Source organism: Salvelinus namaycush, chromosome 26 (assembly GCF_016432855.1).
Source record: "Salvelinus namaycush isolate Seneca chromosome 26, SaNama_1.0, whole genome shotgun sequence".
Classification (NCBI taxonomy): Eukaryota; Metazoa; Chordata; class Actinopteri; order Salmoniformes; family Salmonidae; genus Salvelinus; species Salvelinus namaycush.
Window position 1 is genome coordinate 19,043,039 of NC_052332.1, and position 19,905 is coordinate 19,062,943.

The following is a 19,905-nucleotide window of genomic DNA, read 5'->3' on the forward strand; positions in this document are numbered from 1 at the left end:
TTTCTCACTCATCGTTATTCATGATTCATTTAGGATTATCCAAAAAGTATAAAGGCAAAAGAAGACAAAATGCTTCACTGTCCCAATAATTACGGAGGGCACTGTATATGGTGAGATGTTTACCAAAATCCATGTTAACATAACAATTCTGTGATTTTGTCTTTACAGCCAGTGACACAACAAATCCTGCAGAATCTCAACAGGAAAAGAGGACAGTAGAGGTAAACCAAAACCACGCTGCCTCGCGCTCTCCATCTACTTTGCCACTATCTAGTGATGTTTTGGTTTTCTGTGCGTTGCGTATACAGTACAGGGAGCTGGCACACAACATACACAGTGTACAAAACATTAAGAATACCTTCCTAATTATAGAGCTGCATCTTCCCCTTTTCCCCTCAGAAGAGCCTCAATTCATCGGGGCATGGACTCTACAAGGCCTCGAAAGCATTCCACAGGGATGCTGGCTCATGGTGACTCCAATGCTTCCAACAGTTGTGTCAAGTTGGCTGGGTGTCCTTTGGCTGGTGGACCATTCTTGAGACACACGGGAAACTGTTGAGCATGAAAAGCCCAGCAGCGTTGCAGTTCTTGACACAAACCGGTGCGCCTGTCACCTACTACCATACCCCCCCATTCAAAGGCACTTAAATATTTTGTCTTGCCCATTCACCCTCTGAATGGCACACATACACAATCCATGTCTCAATTGTCTTTCACCTTGATTCACCTGGAGAGTCTGTCATGGAAAGAGCAGGTGTCTTTAATGTTTTGTGCAGTCAGTGTATAACTACATTATAAATTGAAGACAGTAAGAATTGTGCTTTCTTGCAAGGATCTGATTATTTGATGTTTCCATTTAAATTTTGATATTCCTTCCTCCCTATGTTTCAATAACAGAAAAGTGAAGATGAATTGTGCTATGCCACTGTGTCCCATGCTGGTGCTCCTTCATCCCACTTGGTCAAGTTTGAGCAAGGACATGAGTATGCCACAGTGGTCATACACTGACCAGCACATGCCTTCCTAAACAGACATGAAATTATATATTGTTCAATGGATAGATTGTTTACATTTTTTAAACATCCCTATTTTCTTCGCAAGTAATATGTCACATGAATACATTTCTAATCTCTTGTGATCAGCCAATTTGTCATAATAAAGTTGTTCTATTCCACCATCTGCTTAATTGCTGTTTGTGTTGTGCACGCACACCTGTCAGTCCCAGACTACAGGCGGGAAACTAACATACTGTAGCGCACAACAATTGTTTCTGCCCAAGCAGAACCTGCGGAATGCTTGAAAGGTAAGCCATTTAACAATAAAATACAATAAAATAATGTAAGACAATTTACTCTCGTATCTTAACACATTTTTTATAACTAAATTAAAGAAGCATGTTGCAGTTGAGTTTATCATCATCACGAGTTTAGGTCTACAGAACTCCATGTGCACGGTCAGTGGGTAAAGTGGCAACGTTTTCTGTGTGGCTGTTACAAACTTTATTACCTCGCCTTAGAAGTAGAAGACACTTTTATACCACTGGATGGCAATGTTGAATCATGTTTTGGAACAATTGTAAGAGTTCCTCGTGCGTTGATTTTTCTGCAATAATCGTGAGTTGTAGGCTACCTATGCCGTTTTGATTTGGATTCCACCTGCCAGCCAGCGGTTTGGTGTAGCTGGCCTGGCCTTATCTTGTGTTTTTACTCTAAGTTTTATTGTGGACTACATATTCAGCGAGGACGACGTCTATTAGTTCTGTTTTCACTCAGTCAGGCCTACTATAGTTTTTGTCACGGAGATCTGTAAAAAAAAAAAATTGTCTGCTGTCTGCGCTAATGAAGTAGCCTGAAAATTCAGTAGTCTTATTGTCTTAGATTAAAATGCATCATGTCATCATCAAAAACAATTGATATAGCATTCACCAACATTTCAGTAGGTGGCAGTATTATACATACCGTATTTTAGAAAACCAGTTACAGCATTTGCAAATATATTATATATTCACATAGTGGTATTGACATGTTTAACACATGGGGGGAAACAACATTAATTGGAACCTGCCCCATCAGTAACAATGGAATATTGTCTACTTAGGTGTATGTGCCTTGTTTGTAATTTCCCATTTATGCCATTTAGTAGACACTTTTAATTTATACAATCCAGTCCCCCCAGTGGGAATCGAACCCACAGCCCTTAACATTGCAAATGCAATGTTCCACAGACTGAGCCCATAGGACTTGGCATTTGAAATTAACACGGAATAATGCCCATATATTCCTGGGGCGATCAAAACCATATTGAAGGATGGACTATTTTTTTTGTGTTTATTGCCTCCAGTTGAAGAGGGACCATTACCATCAGTCAAAACAAAACCCAAAGCTGTCAATCACACCAAAGCAATTTCCCTTCCCTGTTCAGTGCCAGTAGTGGCGGGTGGAGTTGGTACTGTATTGATTGACACACGAAGAAGTGATACGCATACACTCCCCTACGTATTGATTTGGACAGTGAAGCATTTTTTTTTATTTGGCTCTATACTCCAGCATTTTGGATCTGACATCCAAAATGAGGCGACAGTATATAATGTCACCTTTTATTTTAGGGTTTTTTCATACATATCTGTTTTACTGTTTAGAAATGAAAGCACTTTATGTATCTAGTCCCACAATTTCAAGTCAAATCAAATTGAATTGATCACATACACGTGGTTAGCAGATGTTAATGCGAGTGTAGCGAAATGCTTGTGCTTCTAGTTCCGACCGTGCAGTAAAATCACACAACAACTACCTTATACACAGAAGTGTAAAGGAATGAATAAGAATATGTACATATAAATAAATGGATGAGCGATGGCCGTGCGGCATAGGCAAGATGCAGTAGATGGTACAGAGTACAGTATATACATATGAGATGAGTAATGTAGGGTATGTAAACATTATATAAAGAGGCATTGCTTAAAGTGACTAGTGATACATTTGTTATATCCAAATTTTAATTATTAAAGTGGCTAGAGATTTGAGTCAGTATGTTGGCAGCAGCCACTCAATGTTAGTGATGGCTGTTTAACAGTCTGATAGCCTTGAGATAGAAGCTGTTTTTCAGTCTCTCGGTCCCAGCTTTGATGCACCTGTACTGACCTCGCCTTCTGGATGATAGCGGGGTGAACAGGTAGTGGCTCGGGTGGTTGTTGTCCTTGATGATCTTTTTGGCCTTCCTGTGACATCGGGTGGTGTAGGTGTCTTGGAGGGCAGGTAGTTTGCCCCCGGTGATGCGTTATGCAGACCTCACTACCCTCTGGAGAGCCTTACAGTTGTGGGCGGAGCAGTTGCCGTACCAGGCGGTGATACAGCCCGACAGGATGCTCTCGATTGTGCATCTGTAAAAGTTTGTGAGTGTTTTTGGTGACAAGACAAATTTCTTCAGCCTCCTGAGATTGGAGAGGCGCTGTTGCGCCTTCTTCACCACGCTGTCTGTATGGGTGGACCTTTTTAGTTTGTCCGTGATGTGTTTGAAGGTGTCATGAGTATTTGAACAAATTCACTTGTGTATTTAAGTATTTTTATTTGTCACATGTGCCGAATACAACAGATGTAGACCGTGAAATGCTTACTTACAAGCCCTTTACCAACAACATAATTCCTAGCATGCAATAACTACATCAAGCTTGTGACTCTAAAAAAAATTGTTTGCAGTTTGTTTTGATTTCAGATTATGTTTTTCCCAGTAGAAATTAATGGTAAATAATGTATTGTCGTTATGGAGTCACTTTTTTGCAAATAAGAATAGAACATGTTTCTGAATCCTAGCGCCTCTGAACACTACATTAATGTGGATGCTCCTATGATTATGGATAATCATGAATCCATTGTTAAAGACAAACAAAGATCATACCCCCAAAGTTACAGACCATTAAAGTTACAGAGGGGAATGATATTTACAGTGCATTTGGAAAGTATTCAGATCCCTTGACTTTTTCCACATTTTGTTACGTTACAGCCCATTTCTAAAATTGATTAAATCGTTTTTTCCCCTCATCAATCTACACACAATACTCCATAATGACAAAGCAAAAACAGATTTTTTTTACATTTTTGCAAATGTATAAAAAAAAAAAAACTGAAATATCACTTTTACCTAAGTATTCAGACCCTTTACTCAGTACTTTGTTGAAGCACCTTTGGCAGTGATTACAGCCTCGGGTCTTCTTGGGTATGACGCTACAAGTTTGGCGCACCTGTATTTGGGGAGTTTCTCCCATGCTTCTCTGCAGATCCTCTCAAGCTCTGTCAAATTGGATGGGGAGCGTTGCTGCACAGCTATTTTCAGGTCTCTCCAGAGATGTTTGATCGGGTTCAAGTCCGGGCTCTGGCTGGGCCACTGAAGGACATTCAGAGACTTGTCCCGATGCCACTAATGCGTTATCTTGGCTGTGTGCTTAGGGTCGTTGTCCTGTTGGAAGGTGAACCTTCGCCCAAGTCTGAGGTCCTGAGCGCTCTAGAACAGGTTTTCATCAATGATCTCTCTGTACTTTCTTCTGTTCATCTTTGCCTCAATCCTGACTCGTCTCCCAGTCCCTGCCGCTGAAGAACATCACAGCAATATGCTACCACCACCATGCTTCACCGTAGGGATGGTGCCAGGTTTCCTCCAGACGTGATGCTTGGCATTCAGGACAAAGAGTTCAATCTGGGTTTAATCAGATCAGAGAATCTTTTTTCTCATGGTCTGAGAGGTCTTTAGGTGCCTTTCGGGCAGACTCTAAGCGGACTGTCATGTGCCTTTTACTGAGGAGTGGCTTTCGTCTGGCCAGTCAACAATAAAGGCCTGATTGATGGAGTGCTGCAGAGATGGTTGTCCTTCTGGAAGGTTCTCCCATCTCCACAGAGTATCTCTGGAGTTCTGTCAGAGTGACCATCGGGTTCTTGGTCACCTCCCTGACCAATGCCCTTCTCCCCCGATTGCTCAGTTTGACTGGGCGGCCAGCTCTAGGAAGTCTTGGTTGTTCCAAACTTCTTAATTTTAAGAATGATGGAGGCCACTGGGTTTTTGGGGACCTTCAAAGCTGCATAACTTTTTCGGAAGCCTTCCCCAGATCTGTGCCTTGAAACAATTCATTCTTGGAGCTCTATGGACTATTCCTTCGACTTCATGACTTGGTTTTTGCTCTGACATGCACTGTCAACTGTGGGACGTTATATAGACAGGTGTGTGCCTTTCCAAATCACGTCCAATCAATTTAATTTACCACAGGTGGACTCCAATCAAGTTGTAGAAACATCTCAAGGATGGTCAATGGAAACAGGACGTACCTGAGCTCAATTTCGAGTCTCATAGCAAAGGGTCTGAATACCTATGTAAATTAGGTATCTCTTTTTTATTTTTAACACATTTGCTAAAATTTCTAACCTGTTTTTGCTTTGTCATTATGGGGTATTGTGTGTAGAGTGATGAAGAAAAATATGTATTTAATACATTTTAGAATAAGGCTGTAACGTAACAAAATGTAGAAAAAGTCAAGGGGTCTGAATGCTTTCCGAATGCACTGTATTGGCTCATGGCAACCGTAAATAAATATGACTGATGTGTTTCCAGTCACGTGGCCGCTGTCTTAAGGCTACACACCTTCAACTACAAAATCACATTTCTGTAGGAATGGTAGAGAGAGACACCTATCATTATGTCAGTGTAATTCCTTTGTCTCTATGTCTCTGACATTGAGAAGGATCCCACTTATAGGGCTGAGATGAAGTGACTAAAATAGAATTTAATGGAGCGACTAGAATACTCCTGTCATATCCATTTTTGCCCTTCCTCTCTTTTCCCTCGACGCTTGTGTGTGGTTCTTATATGTTTTGGAGTGATTCAGCATTTGTTCTACAGTGAAAAGGAGCGGGAGAAGACAGGGAGGCATGATAGGAGGTAGATCTTACAGGATATCTCCTTTGTCATTTGCGGAGGGAATGAGAGAATGAGAGACAGAAAGATACACTACATAAACATCTCATTCCAAAATCATGCGCATTAATATGGAGTTGGTCCCCCCTTTGCTGCTGTAACAGCCTCCACTATTCTATGATGGCTTTCCACTAGATGTTGGTACATTGCTGAGGGGACTTGCTTCCATTCAGCCACAAGAGCATTAGTGAGGTTGGGCACTGATGGTGGGCGATTAGGCCTGGCTCGCAGTCGGTGTTCCAATACATCCCAAAGGTGTTCAATAGGGTTGAGGTCAGGGCTCTGTGCCATTTCTGTATGGATCTTCAATGGGGTTGAGGTCAGGGCTCTGTGCCATTTCTGTAAAGCCCGGGAGTATTGTCATGGTGAAACAGGAAAGGAACATCCCCAAACTGTTGCCACAAAGTTGAAAGCACAGAATCATCTTGAATGTCATTGTATGCTGTAGCGCTAAGGGGCCTAGCTAGAACCATGAAAAACAGCCCCAGACCATTCATCCTCCTCCACCAAACTTTACAGTTGGCACTATGCATTGGGACAGGTAGTGTTCTCCTTTCATCCGCCAAACCCAGATTTTTCTGTCAGATTGCCAGATGGTCTGGAGTGATTCATCACTCCAGTGTTTCCACTGCTCCAGAATCCAATGATGGCGAGCTTTCTACCACTCCAGCCGACGGTTGGCATTGCGCACGATGATCTTAGGCTTGTGTACGGCTGCTTGGCCATGGAAACCCATTTCATGAAGCTACCAACGAACAGTTCTTGTGCTGACGTTGCAACCGAGGTCAGGCGATTTTTACGCGCTACTCGCTTCAGCAGTCGGGGGTCCCGTTCTGTGAGCTTGTGTGGCCTACCACTTCACGACTGAACCGTAGTTGCTCCTAGACATTTCCACTTCACAATAACAGCACTTGCAGTTGACCGGAGCAGCTCTAGCAGGGCAGAAATGTTATGAACTGACTTGTTGGAAAGGTGGCATCCTATGACGGTGCCACATTGAAAGTCACTGAGCTCTTCAGTAAGGCCATTCTACTGCCAATGTTTTCTATGGAGATTTCATGGCTGTGTGCTCGATGTTATACACCTGTCAGCAACGGTTGTGGCTGAAGTAGCCAAATCCACTAATTTGAAGGGATGTCCACATACCTTTGGCCGTGTAGTGTAGAAGAGAGAGACACCTATTGCAGTGAGCAGGTGTGGTTGGTTGCTCGTTTCTTTTTCTCTCCGTCTCTTTCTCTCAGATCTACTGAGAAAGACGGAGGGAATCATGCATGTTTTTGATGCATTTCAGTCTTGTCTGTTGCTGACTGTAAAACATTATAGAAACCGGATGATTTATCTATGGGGAATACAGCCTCATCTCACTGCTTGTGTACTAGTTAATGTCAATAAATCACTGAGAGAAATACAGAGAAAAGATTGCCATCATATTGAATACCCCAAGATATATATATATATATATATACATATAGAATAGTCTAAAGAGCAATAAAAATCTGTACATACAGTATATGTAGAATAACTCAATGTCTGCTCTATTGCAGACTTGCTGTCCTTTGCCTTTGAGGGAATTGTGGAATCGTGGAAGTGGCAAAAAGAAGCAAGATGTGACAAAGAATAATTTGAAGGAATCTGCAGCTCGTGCGGGGGGAGGGGAGGCAGCTCAGTGCAACACAGCCTGACTGGATGAGTAGCAACAGCAGCAACAGCAATAGCACTAGCAGCATCTCCTTTGTGGCTTGCTGGGGGGCTCGGTCACTAGAGCACCGCGCTCCCGCTCACAGACACACAGGCGCTCCCAGCGCCACCGTCACACACACGTAGTGGCAGTGGCAGTCGTCGTCAGAGCCGGGGCTGGGGCAGGGACAGGGACCGCTACCTTGACGACTGGAGCTACGGCGACAGCAGGTGCGGCACCATGGCGCAAGCCGCCAAGCAGCTCCGCAAGAACAAGGACCTAGCGGAGCTCGCCGCTCAGGAGCTGAAGGATAAGGAGGAGGAGAAGAACAAGAAGAGGAATCGATCGAGGGACCGCAGACGCAAGGTATGGCTGTCTGAGGATGGTGTCGATTTCTCTCCGTCTCTGTTCCCGCTATCTCTGTTGTCTCTGTCTCTCTATATCATTTTCTCCTTCTCTCGACCTGTTTCCTTCCCTCCTTTGTGCAGGATTGGGTTTGGGATGCTTAACACATGTACAATTACACACACAGTCACAGGCACACACAGCCGCCGGGTGTTAACCAGTTATGCACAGATGCTCATACACAGGTTGTGTTCGTTCAGTCAGACAATTAGCTGTGGGGGATGGAGGGTGGTATTGCTGGTCGTGTAGATGAGTGGGGGGGGGGGGGGGGGGGGGTTGGGGGTCTGGTCTAAAAGGAGCCACTGATTAACCTGCCCTGCCCGCTTCTCCTGGGGAGAGTGTTATGCTCTTTACTCTGGTCTTTTCCCTATTTCTCTTAAGAGGAAGGAGTCACAGAGTGGTGGGGGCGGTTTGGGGAGGCAGGCAGTCAAGCATCCTCTCCTCCATCTCCCTCCACCCCTCCCTTCTCCTAATCTCCTGGCTGTGTCGTTAAGTGTCCGGCTGCTGCTGGCTGGGTTTAATCGGTTGCCCTTTCAGGCTCTATTGTTTTCCCCTCCTGTGGACCTGCTGTAGTACGTGCCACACATCTCTGAGAGGCTGGCTTTTGCAGTCACTCTACTAGATGAGTGTGGGAGACAGTGTTCATCAATCATCTGCTGCGAGGGAGTGAGTGATCTCTGCTCTTCTTTCCCTATGGGCTAAGCGCAATATTCCTGCTATAGAGAACAGCCTGTTTTAATGTTAGCCTCCCAGCTCTACCTGAGGGATTGAGGGTTAAAGGGATGTTCTCCAGTAGGGTGCAGTAAAGCTGCCTGTATCTCTTGAGTGTTCTGTGCTGTAGGCTACAGTGGTATTTCCACCTGCTCCTTGCATTTCCATGGCTCATTCGGTTCATTTCCCTGGGTAATGATGGTGACATGACACCTCCCCGTCGATGGCTTGTGTCTATCATAAGACAACGTGAGGGTCCGTGTGTAGAGTGGTGGGGGGTGGATCTTGGTGCAGTCAGAGGACGGTGAGAGAATGAGAGGGAACAGAGAGAGAGAAATGGAGGAAGGGAGAGATGGCATAAGGAGAGGAGAGAGCCCCGTAGCTCCATGTGACTGTCACCGTGGCAAACAGGCTCAGTAATGTCAGGGGTGGCCATGACGTCTCACAGGAAGGATATCCTGTCCATAACATCTGTCATATGCCAGCTTTTATCTCTGACCTCCGTATCAACACCATCGGAATGAGAGACAGAGAGAGAGGGAGAGAGCGTGAGACAGAGAATGAGGATGCATCTGCAATACCAATTAACAGCAACTGTTGGCTGCTCTCATTTCAATGCCACACACACATTTGAAAACATCATGTTGCTTGCTGTATGCCAAGGTTGGCATTGGAATAAGGTTGAGACAGCGGCGTAATGAATTAATGATTACCCTTCCATATTGTGATGAACTCCCCTGTCAGTAGTTGGTATGTGTAAAAGAAAAGGTATCTGCACTACAATATCTTCATGCATATCTTTCTAATCATCACAATTTAGTGCTTTATAAATGTGAGTGAAGGTTTGAGGTCGGCTCAGAATAGTGGTGAAAATATGATCAAATACTGTTTCATCGATGATAATGGGCCAGATGCATTTCCATAAGTTGCGTCAGGCAACTGCTTTTCTGCTCCAGCGCTTCTTAGACATATTACACTGTCTCTCCTCTCCCATTCCGTTGGACTGAGGCTTTCCATGCCATTGTGTGAACCCTGCTATCAAGAGGGAGAGAGGGCCATAATGTTCCTTAAATGTTTATTGGTTCCATTGGATATAAATCATGCCCAGCTTCCCAGCGTGTAAAATACTACTCCCCTCTCGTCCCCTAAGACAAAGGTCACGCACGACACTATATTTGGTTTTATTTTTGAACGAGCATCAATCCTGTAACATCCTGTAGCATCAATCCTGTAACTATTTTTGCAATGATCTTTGATATGATTTTATACTGTCCATAAACATGAATGATTTTGATGTATCCTATAAAATTGCATGATACAGAAAAATGATAATCTATGTTTTCTACTAGGGATGCTGTGTGTGTGTGTGTGTGTGTGTGTGTGTGTGTGTGTGTGTGTGTGTGTGTGTGTGTGTGTGTGTGTGTGTGTGTGTGTGTGTGTGTGTGTGTGTGTGTGTGTGTGTGTGTGTCCGTGTGTGAAATTATATGGCTTCAGGGTATCTCATTCCTCTTTTGTGTAACCTCCTGGTTGCAGACCTCTAATGATAAAACCATTACAATGTGAGCTCAGAGGCATTCACTTTCTCTAGTATTGCTTTGGCCTTGAGGATGAGCTCTTCTGTCATAGGTGGAGGCACGACTACAAATTACCAAATGAATGATTCAGTGGTCAGGGATGTGCACATATGTCTTAGACCTGTGAGTGGGATTCCAAACATCATTTTTAGAAGCCTCGCTGAAACTGCTATGAGCTGCTTGCATTCGACTGTGCTATATCTGCGTGTACCAATTAGCCTTTGGGCTGTAGCATGGAGCGCTGATAAAAGAAATGTATCACTCACTACAGAGCTGGTAGTTGTAATCCACAAGGCTCACTTACTAATAACCACGCATTGGGCTATTTAACCTAGACCGGTTGGTACTGCAGAGGCTGTGTGTAAAAACGCTGCCCTAGATTCAGTCTTCCTGCTAAGATGAGGTATTGAGAGTGGCAACATATGTACGTGAGTATGTTTACTTGCGCCTACGTATGTGTGGGGCGCAAACAGAAGTGTCCCAGATTCCGAGGGACCTGTATGTGCATGTGTTTGCACGCGTGTCCGCGCGTCTCAGAGGAGCATGCAGGAGGAGGCGAGGTCGGGCTGACGCGTAAGCACCTCTCATCCCAGCCACCAATCTCTAAGCCACGAGTTTCACTGCACCAGAGCCATGCTGGAGGAACGTTCTGGAACAGGAACATGTACAGTCTGCTGTCGTTATGGCAGGTACCTGCTGTGTAAAGCAGATGCCACTAGAGGCAGCAGTCAGAGAGAGAGAGAGAGCTAGGGCTGAAATGAGAGTTCAGAGGGTTGTGTGAAATATTACAGTAAGAGGTTATTCTCAGTGCAGGCTTCTGCTAGTAATATAACTAGACTCATGACTCGTTTAGTGCCAGCCAATGCATTGCCGAAAATTCAATTACGATCTTAAGCACCAGCTTGATAAAAGGCATCTGGGCCTTAACATGGCCTAACATGTCACTGGACACAGATCATTGTTCTCAATGTGTATTAAGGACCTAGTCCATCTCATCTATCATACTTTTACCTGCAACCCTCATGGTAGAGGAAGATGATGTTTACTGGGATCTGGTGCCAAATCTGTCAAACACAACAGATCACAACAGATCTTGTTCTGCTGACAGAGGGCTAGGCAAATTTCCAGCTGCAGTCAGAATTATTTTTGCTCTAATTGTTGTTGTGAAGAGTGACATTTAAAGATATGAAAACACATAGCTGACAAAAAAATATATTCTAGATCGCACTACTGTTTTTGGGCCAATGTATGTGTCGATGTGCATGGGTCTGTGTGACTGTGTGTTGGTGTGTACTGTATGTCCGTACTGCATGTGCGTGAGTTTGTGCTTGCACACAAACAGTAGCTGGCCCAGAATCCCTGATGTCAGGCCATGGATGTGGTTCCCCATGGCAACTGAAGGTGGTGTTGTTTGCGATACCAGAATTTTGACTTCGATACCAACTTCAGATCGGATTTAATCGATGATCTGGAGATTGTCTGGCTGGATATATGCCTTCCCAAAACCAACTTGACCAAGAACTTGGCTGTGTAATGAGACTTTGTGTGGCTATGGAATCTTGTGGAAACCAGACGGGAGGCGAGGAAGACAAAGAAGTGAATGAGTTTTTGGTGACGAGGGAGATGAAGTGAATTAAGAACATTTTTGGTGTCAGTCAGCTTTGAAATCCGAATATTTTTAGTTATGCTTAGCATATTATCACAAACAAAGTGCTAGGGTAATAAATTAAAGTTTGCTTCAGCTGTAAACTAGCAAGGAAAGTTAGCCCACAATTAAAACTGGAAGCTACCGGCATCATCTTGCATTGTAAAAGTGTTCTAGCCTGTATTGACATTGTTTTGCATTTCAACATTTCTACATGCCGTTTTGCAGTATTCAAGTGTGTTAACTTCTGTGCAGCATGAGTGGGGAGCTAACAATGCAGCCCAGACAGCTGTACCAATGATTGAGTAAGTGGAGCATGCAATTTGCTCTTTCCACTATAAAGGGGCTGCGCTGATAGACAGACTTCAGCCTCTCAATCTCATGAGACACATTTGACAGAAGTGCCGAACATAAAAAAAAAAAAAAGTGTATCGAAAAAGTACCGAAGTTTCAGTTTTCGGTATTCCATGCAACACTAATTGAAGGTGTGAAGGACAGATAGAAACAGAGGATTGATATGCTAACTCTTGCTGGGCAGGTTGTAGTGCTACTGAATTCTTTTGAATTTAACAACATTAATTGGGGTATTAAAAGTGCTATATAGGTAGAGAAAATTTAACAGAACAAGGCTGTCAAGAACAAAATGTTGACAGAAATGCACCTAGTCCCAAGCTCACGATGTGTATAAATGAATCGAATGGAATATAAACTACTGGTCTGGTAGCAGATCAATTAGCAATTTAGCTAAATTCCCTGTTGTGTTCGTTGTCATGCTAAACATTATGTACGGCTTGACAACATGTAAAAAATTATTGGCTGAAGCACATACAGATCTGCAAACAGGCTAATAAACTATTGCATGTCAAATTAACGGATTAACTGCTTAGTACAATGTTAATTTTTTTTTACAAAATGCATTTACATTTGATGTTATGGAAAGGTGTTTTGGGCACTGTAAAGTCAGTATTTTTTGTGTTTTCCCGGCACATACGGTAGATGTGGGTGGGCTAAAGGATGACATCTCTTACATCTCCTTAGGTGTACAGTTACCATAACACTTCAACTGGAGAGCCATGATTATAAGGTCTTAGAGGGTCCTCTTTATCTTCAGGAAGTGCCAAGAGCTTAACTGGCTGGATTAGTAATAAAGTAATGGAGAGGGGGCCCTTTATGAAAGAGTACTTTTAAGAAGCTGAAAACTGAAGCTGTACTTCTGATCATGGCACTGTGACTCAGCTGAAAAAGTAGGTTGACTTGATTGTGCTATATCTGTGCTGTAGTCTCCTCTGAAAGGCATACTCAACATACTGTATGTGGCGTAGTTAAGATTTCATGTGATACCGAAGTATACTGATTTACACAAGTTACTGTGGAGAGGGAGAAATAGAGAGAGAGAAAGGGGGATGGTGGGGGGAGTGGTGTGGAGGGCAGATGAGAGGTGAGAAGGGTGGATGCCCAGCCTAGGGACCTCTTCCACATGTTTTCATCTTCAGCTGGACTCACAGCTGTCGCAACCCCAGGGTTCTCACTGCATAGAGTGTGTGTGTGTGTGTGTGTGTGTGTGTGTGTGTGTGTGTGTGTGTGTGTGTGTGTGTGTGTGTGTGTGTGTGTGTGTGTGTGTGTGTGTGTGTGTGTGTGTGTGTGTGTGTGTGTGAATCTCAAAACATGTCTACATGATGTGTGTCTGTTTGTAGTGACAGAACATGTTGGTCTGTTTGTGGTGACATAACATTCTGTTTTTGCATGTATTGTCTGGAATGGTTCCTATGTGTCTGGGACCAGTCCTGTTTGGATAGACGTCCTCTCTCTTGTCTCAGTGCTGGGTAATGTGATGAAGTGACAAAAGGAGATCCACTGTAGCTCCTAAATAAAGACCAACGCGCTCTGTATTGGCTCATCAAAAAATCAATAGCTTCATTAGAACTTCAGGAACTTTGTCTGAGCAAATGTTATACCTCAGCCCAAACTGTGGCCCGCTGCCAGCAGACACACTGCCAACCCGAGGCCCAGAAGTAAGGGGGTGAGGCTGCGGAAGGGGGGCTGGTGTCCTCAACAGCATCTGTTTGTCTCTAAGGTTTCCTCTCCCCACTCACTTCCACCTCACCGTAGTATTTTAGGGACTATTGGCCCCTCCGTGGCCATCTCTCCAGCCCACTGGTCTGAAAGGGACTGGATGGAGTGAGAGCACTGGGATGGGAAATATCTAGGAAGGAGGGAGAGGAGATTACCAGGGATTATTTAACACTGTTGGGACGTGGGACCTAGCTCTTGTGTTTTCCATGTGTGAAATCAGGGAGCCAATCTGCCAATGTGACTCAGATAGAGATGTTCCTGTCTGATAACCCACCAATCAAACAGCTCTTCTATCAGCCCGCCCGTTAATCAGAACATCGCCTCTCTAGAGGAACAAGCCAATCAGAGCCACTCTAGTGCAGGGGAGGGGTAATGGCAGTAAATTGTATCTGCACATTCTATTTTGACCTTGGGTCATGAGGCAGGCATCTGAAGTGACTTATGTGCTCTCCACCTCCTGACGTATCGGGGGGGGGGGGGGGGGGGGGGGGGAGTGATGAAGACACATGATGACATAACATGTGACACACCAGGACACAAATGCTACGAACCAACCATGCAGACATTGGGTGCAGACAGTTTGCACAAACACAAACAGCGGCTACAACTGGTGACAGCGGCTCCATAGTCTTTTAATTGACTTTCATTTCATCTAACATACTGCTACTACAAGATAAATGATCTCCTCACAGATTGGGGCTGTTTTCATCTGATCACACACAGTGTTTGTCTCAATTACCATTCCCCCAGTCTGCTGCAGGAGCTGGCCATTAGACCTAAGGTTGGAAATGTACCAGGGACCTCACGATACCATATTATCACGATACTTTGGTGCCGATATGATATGTATTGCCATTCTCACGATCCTATATGTATTGTGATTCGATGCTGTGATTTTATTTCGATTCAATGTTCCAAATGTCATGACGTTGGCCTGAGGGGGGAGGTTTATGACCCCCATAAATACCTTTCCCCTTTTTCCTCTCTCTACTCTACCGATGTGACTATTGAAAATCCCTTTGTTAACATTGAGAGAGACTCTGGTGACATCAAAAGACGGGAAACGAAACCATATTTCGGTAATCCAACCAGTTGAAAATATGCGTTGGTACTTAATGAATATGATCTCAGATCAGTTGTTGTCTGAGACATTATTACTAATGACAGGATGACATAAACTGTCTTGGGAAGTCAACACATTCTAGTTATCAGATTCACATGGAATTGTTGTGCAATTTAAATGTTTAAATATGAAACTATTTGTGAAAAGATTACATTTAATTTTAGCTTCTTAAATGAGAGAAGGGTTTGTCATAGAGAAACTCTGCTCACTCAGAGGCCCTGCCCAAGTGAACAGACTTTGGTTGTAAACTATGAAACACGCCCTTCTTTCACCACTATATAAACCCGTTGACGAAAATGTAACTTCCTGTTCCAAGGACGTGAGGACTTACCATCCTAACATTGAAAGGACAAAGACCACCTACAGAACTGTGAAGGTGACGACCTACACGCCGGAAGGATGAATTTCGACTATACCAGCCAGAATATAGCATGAGCTTAAAGTATGGCAACTTGGTATGAACTTTGAACTCTTATTGACTCCAGAAGTGATACCTCCTAGCTGTTGAGTTAGCAGCAGTCGCTGTAAACGTGGGCTAGGAAAGGACGCACGACGTGTCCAGTCTAACACACACAATGATACGACAAAGTATACGTTCTACCACCAGACATTCTTCAAAGGACAACCCGGCCTCCCATCTACGACCAACCGATCGAAGCGCAGCTCAGAGTAAATATTTATTGCATTTTCCTTTTCCAAATGGGCGGTTATTTAGAATGCATAATATTCTGTATTTATGATAGAGTAGCTGCCTACGGCCTGATAGAGACATAGCTTCTCCCTTTGTTCCTCAGTCTTCCTGCTCTTTCATTCAAAACCTCACCCCCTTTCTTTGTGTAACCAGCTGTCATATCTGTTCCGTCCACTAGGGACGTTTTCCGTTATGACATAATTTGTAATCAATGTATGATACATTCTGTGTATATATAATTCTGTATGATTATTTAGTAAATAAATAATTAAACCAAATTTTGTATTGCTGATTCAACTTGTTAGCCAGGGTTCGTGAAGATAATCAAGAATTTAAAACTTTCAGATGAGACTAAACAAGGTGACGATTAAATATTGCCTTCTACTGATGTAAAAGATTACTAGGTCTTGAAGAGTTTATTCGGAAGATAACAGCTCTATAAACATTCTTTCGTGGTGCCCCGACTTTCTAGTTAATTACATTTGCCTAATTAGCTTAATCAGGTAATGTTAATTACAGAGAAGTGATTTTATAGAATAGCATGTCATATCACTTAATCCAGCATAGCCAAAGACCCAACACAAACATATTGCTCTCCATATGTCTGCTGCAGTGGAACAAGAGAGAGGCATGCGAAAAATGAGTTTTGATCAGTCATGGAATCAAATGTTCTCAAAAACAATGGTCTTCCTATTTAAAAAGAAGACGGAGAACAACCTATGACGGAAAAATACTGCACTTTTGGTGCCGGTACAGCCAACTAGTGCAAAAATAATATTGCAATATTGTCAAAACGATATGATACAATATATCGTCAAAAATAATATCCCGATATGTAACTGTATCGATTTTGTCCCCCGTCACTAATTAGACCTGTGCTACACAGCCTAACCCTCATTATGACACAGAGACAGGGAGCCGTGGTTATGTAATGGAATCAGAGCTCCTCAAGGTCAGTTTGTATCATGTGGCCCTGGGAGCCTGCTAATGTGCTGAAGCACTGCCCTTGGGCACACCCTGCCCCCATCACTGACACTCCCTGAACCACTTATACTGGACTCTATGTATGTGTTGCTGGGGGCAAGTGGCCTGGAGGCCACTGCAACAGTTGGGAACAATTGCCCTTGGGAGGGGGATTCAATTGGTATCCTTAGAAAGGGCCTATACATTGGGGAAGATCGTTGAGAGGAGATATTGTTGAGGGGCAAAACATACTGTAGCAAAGGCATATGGGAGATGGTTTAGGGCTGATACACTGTAGCAATGTTGAAGTGGAGATAATAGCTGAGGGATAGTTGGCATAGCTGAGGCATAGAGGTGTGTGTATGCAGTAATGTCCTTGCAGTGGTAGTAGAGGGTATGTGTGCAGTGCACTTTAAGTGATCATGTCTGCATCGCTGTGCTGCTCTGCAGTGTTGCTGCTGTGTTATTGATTGATGTGTTTGATCAGGGTGGGGTAGATCCATCAGCTGGCTCCGTGTTAGAGCAGGGCCCAGGGACGTGTTTTACACGCACGCACCCACACCTGCACACAACTCTCTGTCGGTCCTTGTCTCCCATCTGTCACTTGCTCCTTTCATTCCCTGCCCTCCTCATCCTTATTGCCCAACCCTCTAACATCCCCGCTTCCCTTACCCTCTTCTGCCAACCAACTCCCCATCCCTCTCTCCTTCCTCCTTCCGCATCATTCCCTCTTCAATTTCTCACATTAATCCCCTCTCCTCGCTTCTCCCTCAACCTCTTCGCCTCTCCAGCCCCTTTTCCTCAATCCCCTCTCCCCCATTCCTCTCTCCTCCCCATGACCCTAGCTCTGCTCTCTGTCTAAGAGTACTGTGATTAGGGCCCTATAAAATCAGTTTTCACTCCAATGAATGTTAAGTATTTGGTTGTAATATCATCACCTCTTGAAGAGCATAGTCAGAACTACACATTTCTGATTATTCCATGCAAAATAATTGTCGAAATGTACAATAAGTAACTGCTTTCATGATCAGTAAACGTCTACTGATCATGTCATTTGAGATATGTGAGGGTAGCCTGACGATATCTCTCAATATTGGCCACCATTAATTGGACATTTGATCTATCCTCTAATGGAGTTACATGGACTCCTGCAGGCACCCCTCACAGACACTGAGGGAAACCTCTTGCACACCTAGCAACACACACACACACACACACACCACACACCACACACCACACACACCACACACACACAGCTGCCTGGCACCTCTGGTAAATACAGAAAAGCCCCATCTGTGTGTTCCAGTCCTTTGCAATCAAAGTAGGTCAGTGTCAATACCATTCAAATTAACTGCAATTATACACAGGGATATAAACAGGCATATGAACATACATTATGGTAATCAATGACCTAATGGTGGAGTCAACAACAACACAATAAGCATTTATAGCGATAGTCAAGCTAAAGTATCAAACGTTATCCCTCACTCCTCCACATCCATCAGCGAGAGTGAAAGAGAGGAAGGGCTAATGGTGAAAGGGGTGAAAGGATGGTGGAAGCACAGCCCCTCGGTCTACTTTTCTTTTTTCCCTTCCCTTCCACAGTTTCAAATTGAATTAGGGATGAAGTATTTATATGGGTGCAGTGTGCATTTTTCAGTCCTCTATACAGCTGAGAGAGAGAGAGACAGAGGAAGAGGGAATGAGAGAGGAAGAGGGAATGAGAGAGGAAGAGGGAACGAGAGAGAGAGTAGGGGTTGACAGAGTGACATATCTGGGATGTAGAACAGTTGGTTGCTCTCTTTTCATTCTTCTTTGTTTATGTGCTACAGGCGCAATAACACACACAGGCACACAGACTGGAAACACTCATAGGCACAGAGAAAAAGAGAGGGAGAGAAACAAAAGAGGGGAAGGGAGTGAGAAATGAGTGAGACTATGGACAGACTGATAGGCGGTCTGTCTCCCCCTCTACCTTTGCCATTCCAGTTTAGGTACCTGTGGGGAATGCTGATTAACACTCTACCGTGGCAGCCAACGGGAAGTGAGATGATGACTATATAACAATTGCCATGCTTGGCAAAAAAACAAAAAAAGAAATGTCCTCTCACTGTCAACTGTGTTTATTTTCAGCAAACTTAACATGTGTAAATATTTGTATGAACATAACAAGATTCAACAACTGAGACATAAACTGAACAAATTCCACAGACATGTGACTAACAGAATTTGAATAATGTGTCCCTGAACAACGGGGGGTGGTCAAAATCAAAAGTAACAGTCAGTATCTGGTGTGGCCACCAGCTGCATTAAGTACTGAGGTGCATCTCCTCCTCATGGACTGCACCAGATTTGCCAGTTCTTGCTGTGAGATGTTACCCCACTCTTCCACCAAGGCACCTGCAAGTTCCCAGACATTTCACATGGGGGGGGAATGGCCCTAGCCCTCACCCTCCGATCCAACAGGTCCCAGATGTGCTCAATGGGATTAAGATCCGGGCTCTTTGATGGCCATGGCAGAACACTGACATTCCTGTCTTGCAGGAAATCGCGCACAGAACGAGCAGTATGGCTGGTGGCATTGTCATGCTGGAGGGTCATGTCAGGATGAGCCTGTAGGAAGGGTACCACACAAAGGAGGAGGATGTCTTCCTTGTAACGCACAGCATTGAGATTGCCTGCAATGACATCAAGCACAGTCCGTTGATGCTGTGACACACCGCCCCAGACCATGACTGACCCTCCACCTCCAAATCGATCCCGCTCCAGAGTACAGGCCTCGGTGTAACGCTCATTCCTTCGACGATAAGCGCAAATCCGACCATCACCCCTGGTGAGACAAAACCACGATTCGTCAGTGAAGAGCACTTTTTGCCAGTCCTGTCTGGTCCAGCGACGGTGGGTTTGTGCCCATAGGCAACGTGGTTGCCGGTGATGTTTGGTGAGGATCTGCCTTACAACAGGCCTACAAGCCCTCAGTCCAGCCTCTCTCAGCCTATTCCGGACAGTCTAAGCACTGATGGAGGGATTGTGCCTTCCTGGTGTAACTCGGGCAGTTGTTGTTGCCATCCTGTACCTGTCCCG

At 44.2% G+C, this 19,905-nt stretch overlaps 1 protein-coding gene across 1 annotated transcript in view; it reads left to right on the forward strand.

The window, feature by feature from the left end:
• The first annotated feature begins 7,876 nt into the window (after positions 1–7,876).
• Positions 7,877–19,905, forward strand: part of LOC120020980 (ankyrin-1-like) — a 75,851-nt gene continuing 63,822 nt past the window's right edge. Inside the window, exon 1 of the mRNA XM_038964651.1 lies at positions 7,877–8,002. Coding sequence (XP_038820579.1) covers positions 7,877–8,002 — 126 coding nt within the window. The remainder of the gene's footprint in view (positions 8,003–19,905) is intronic.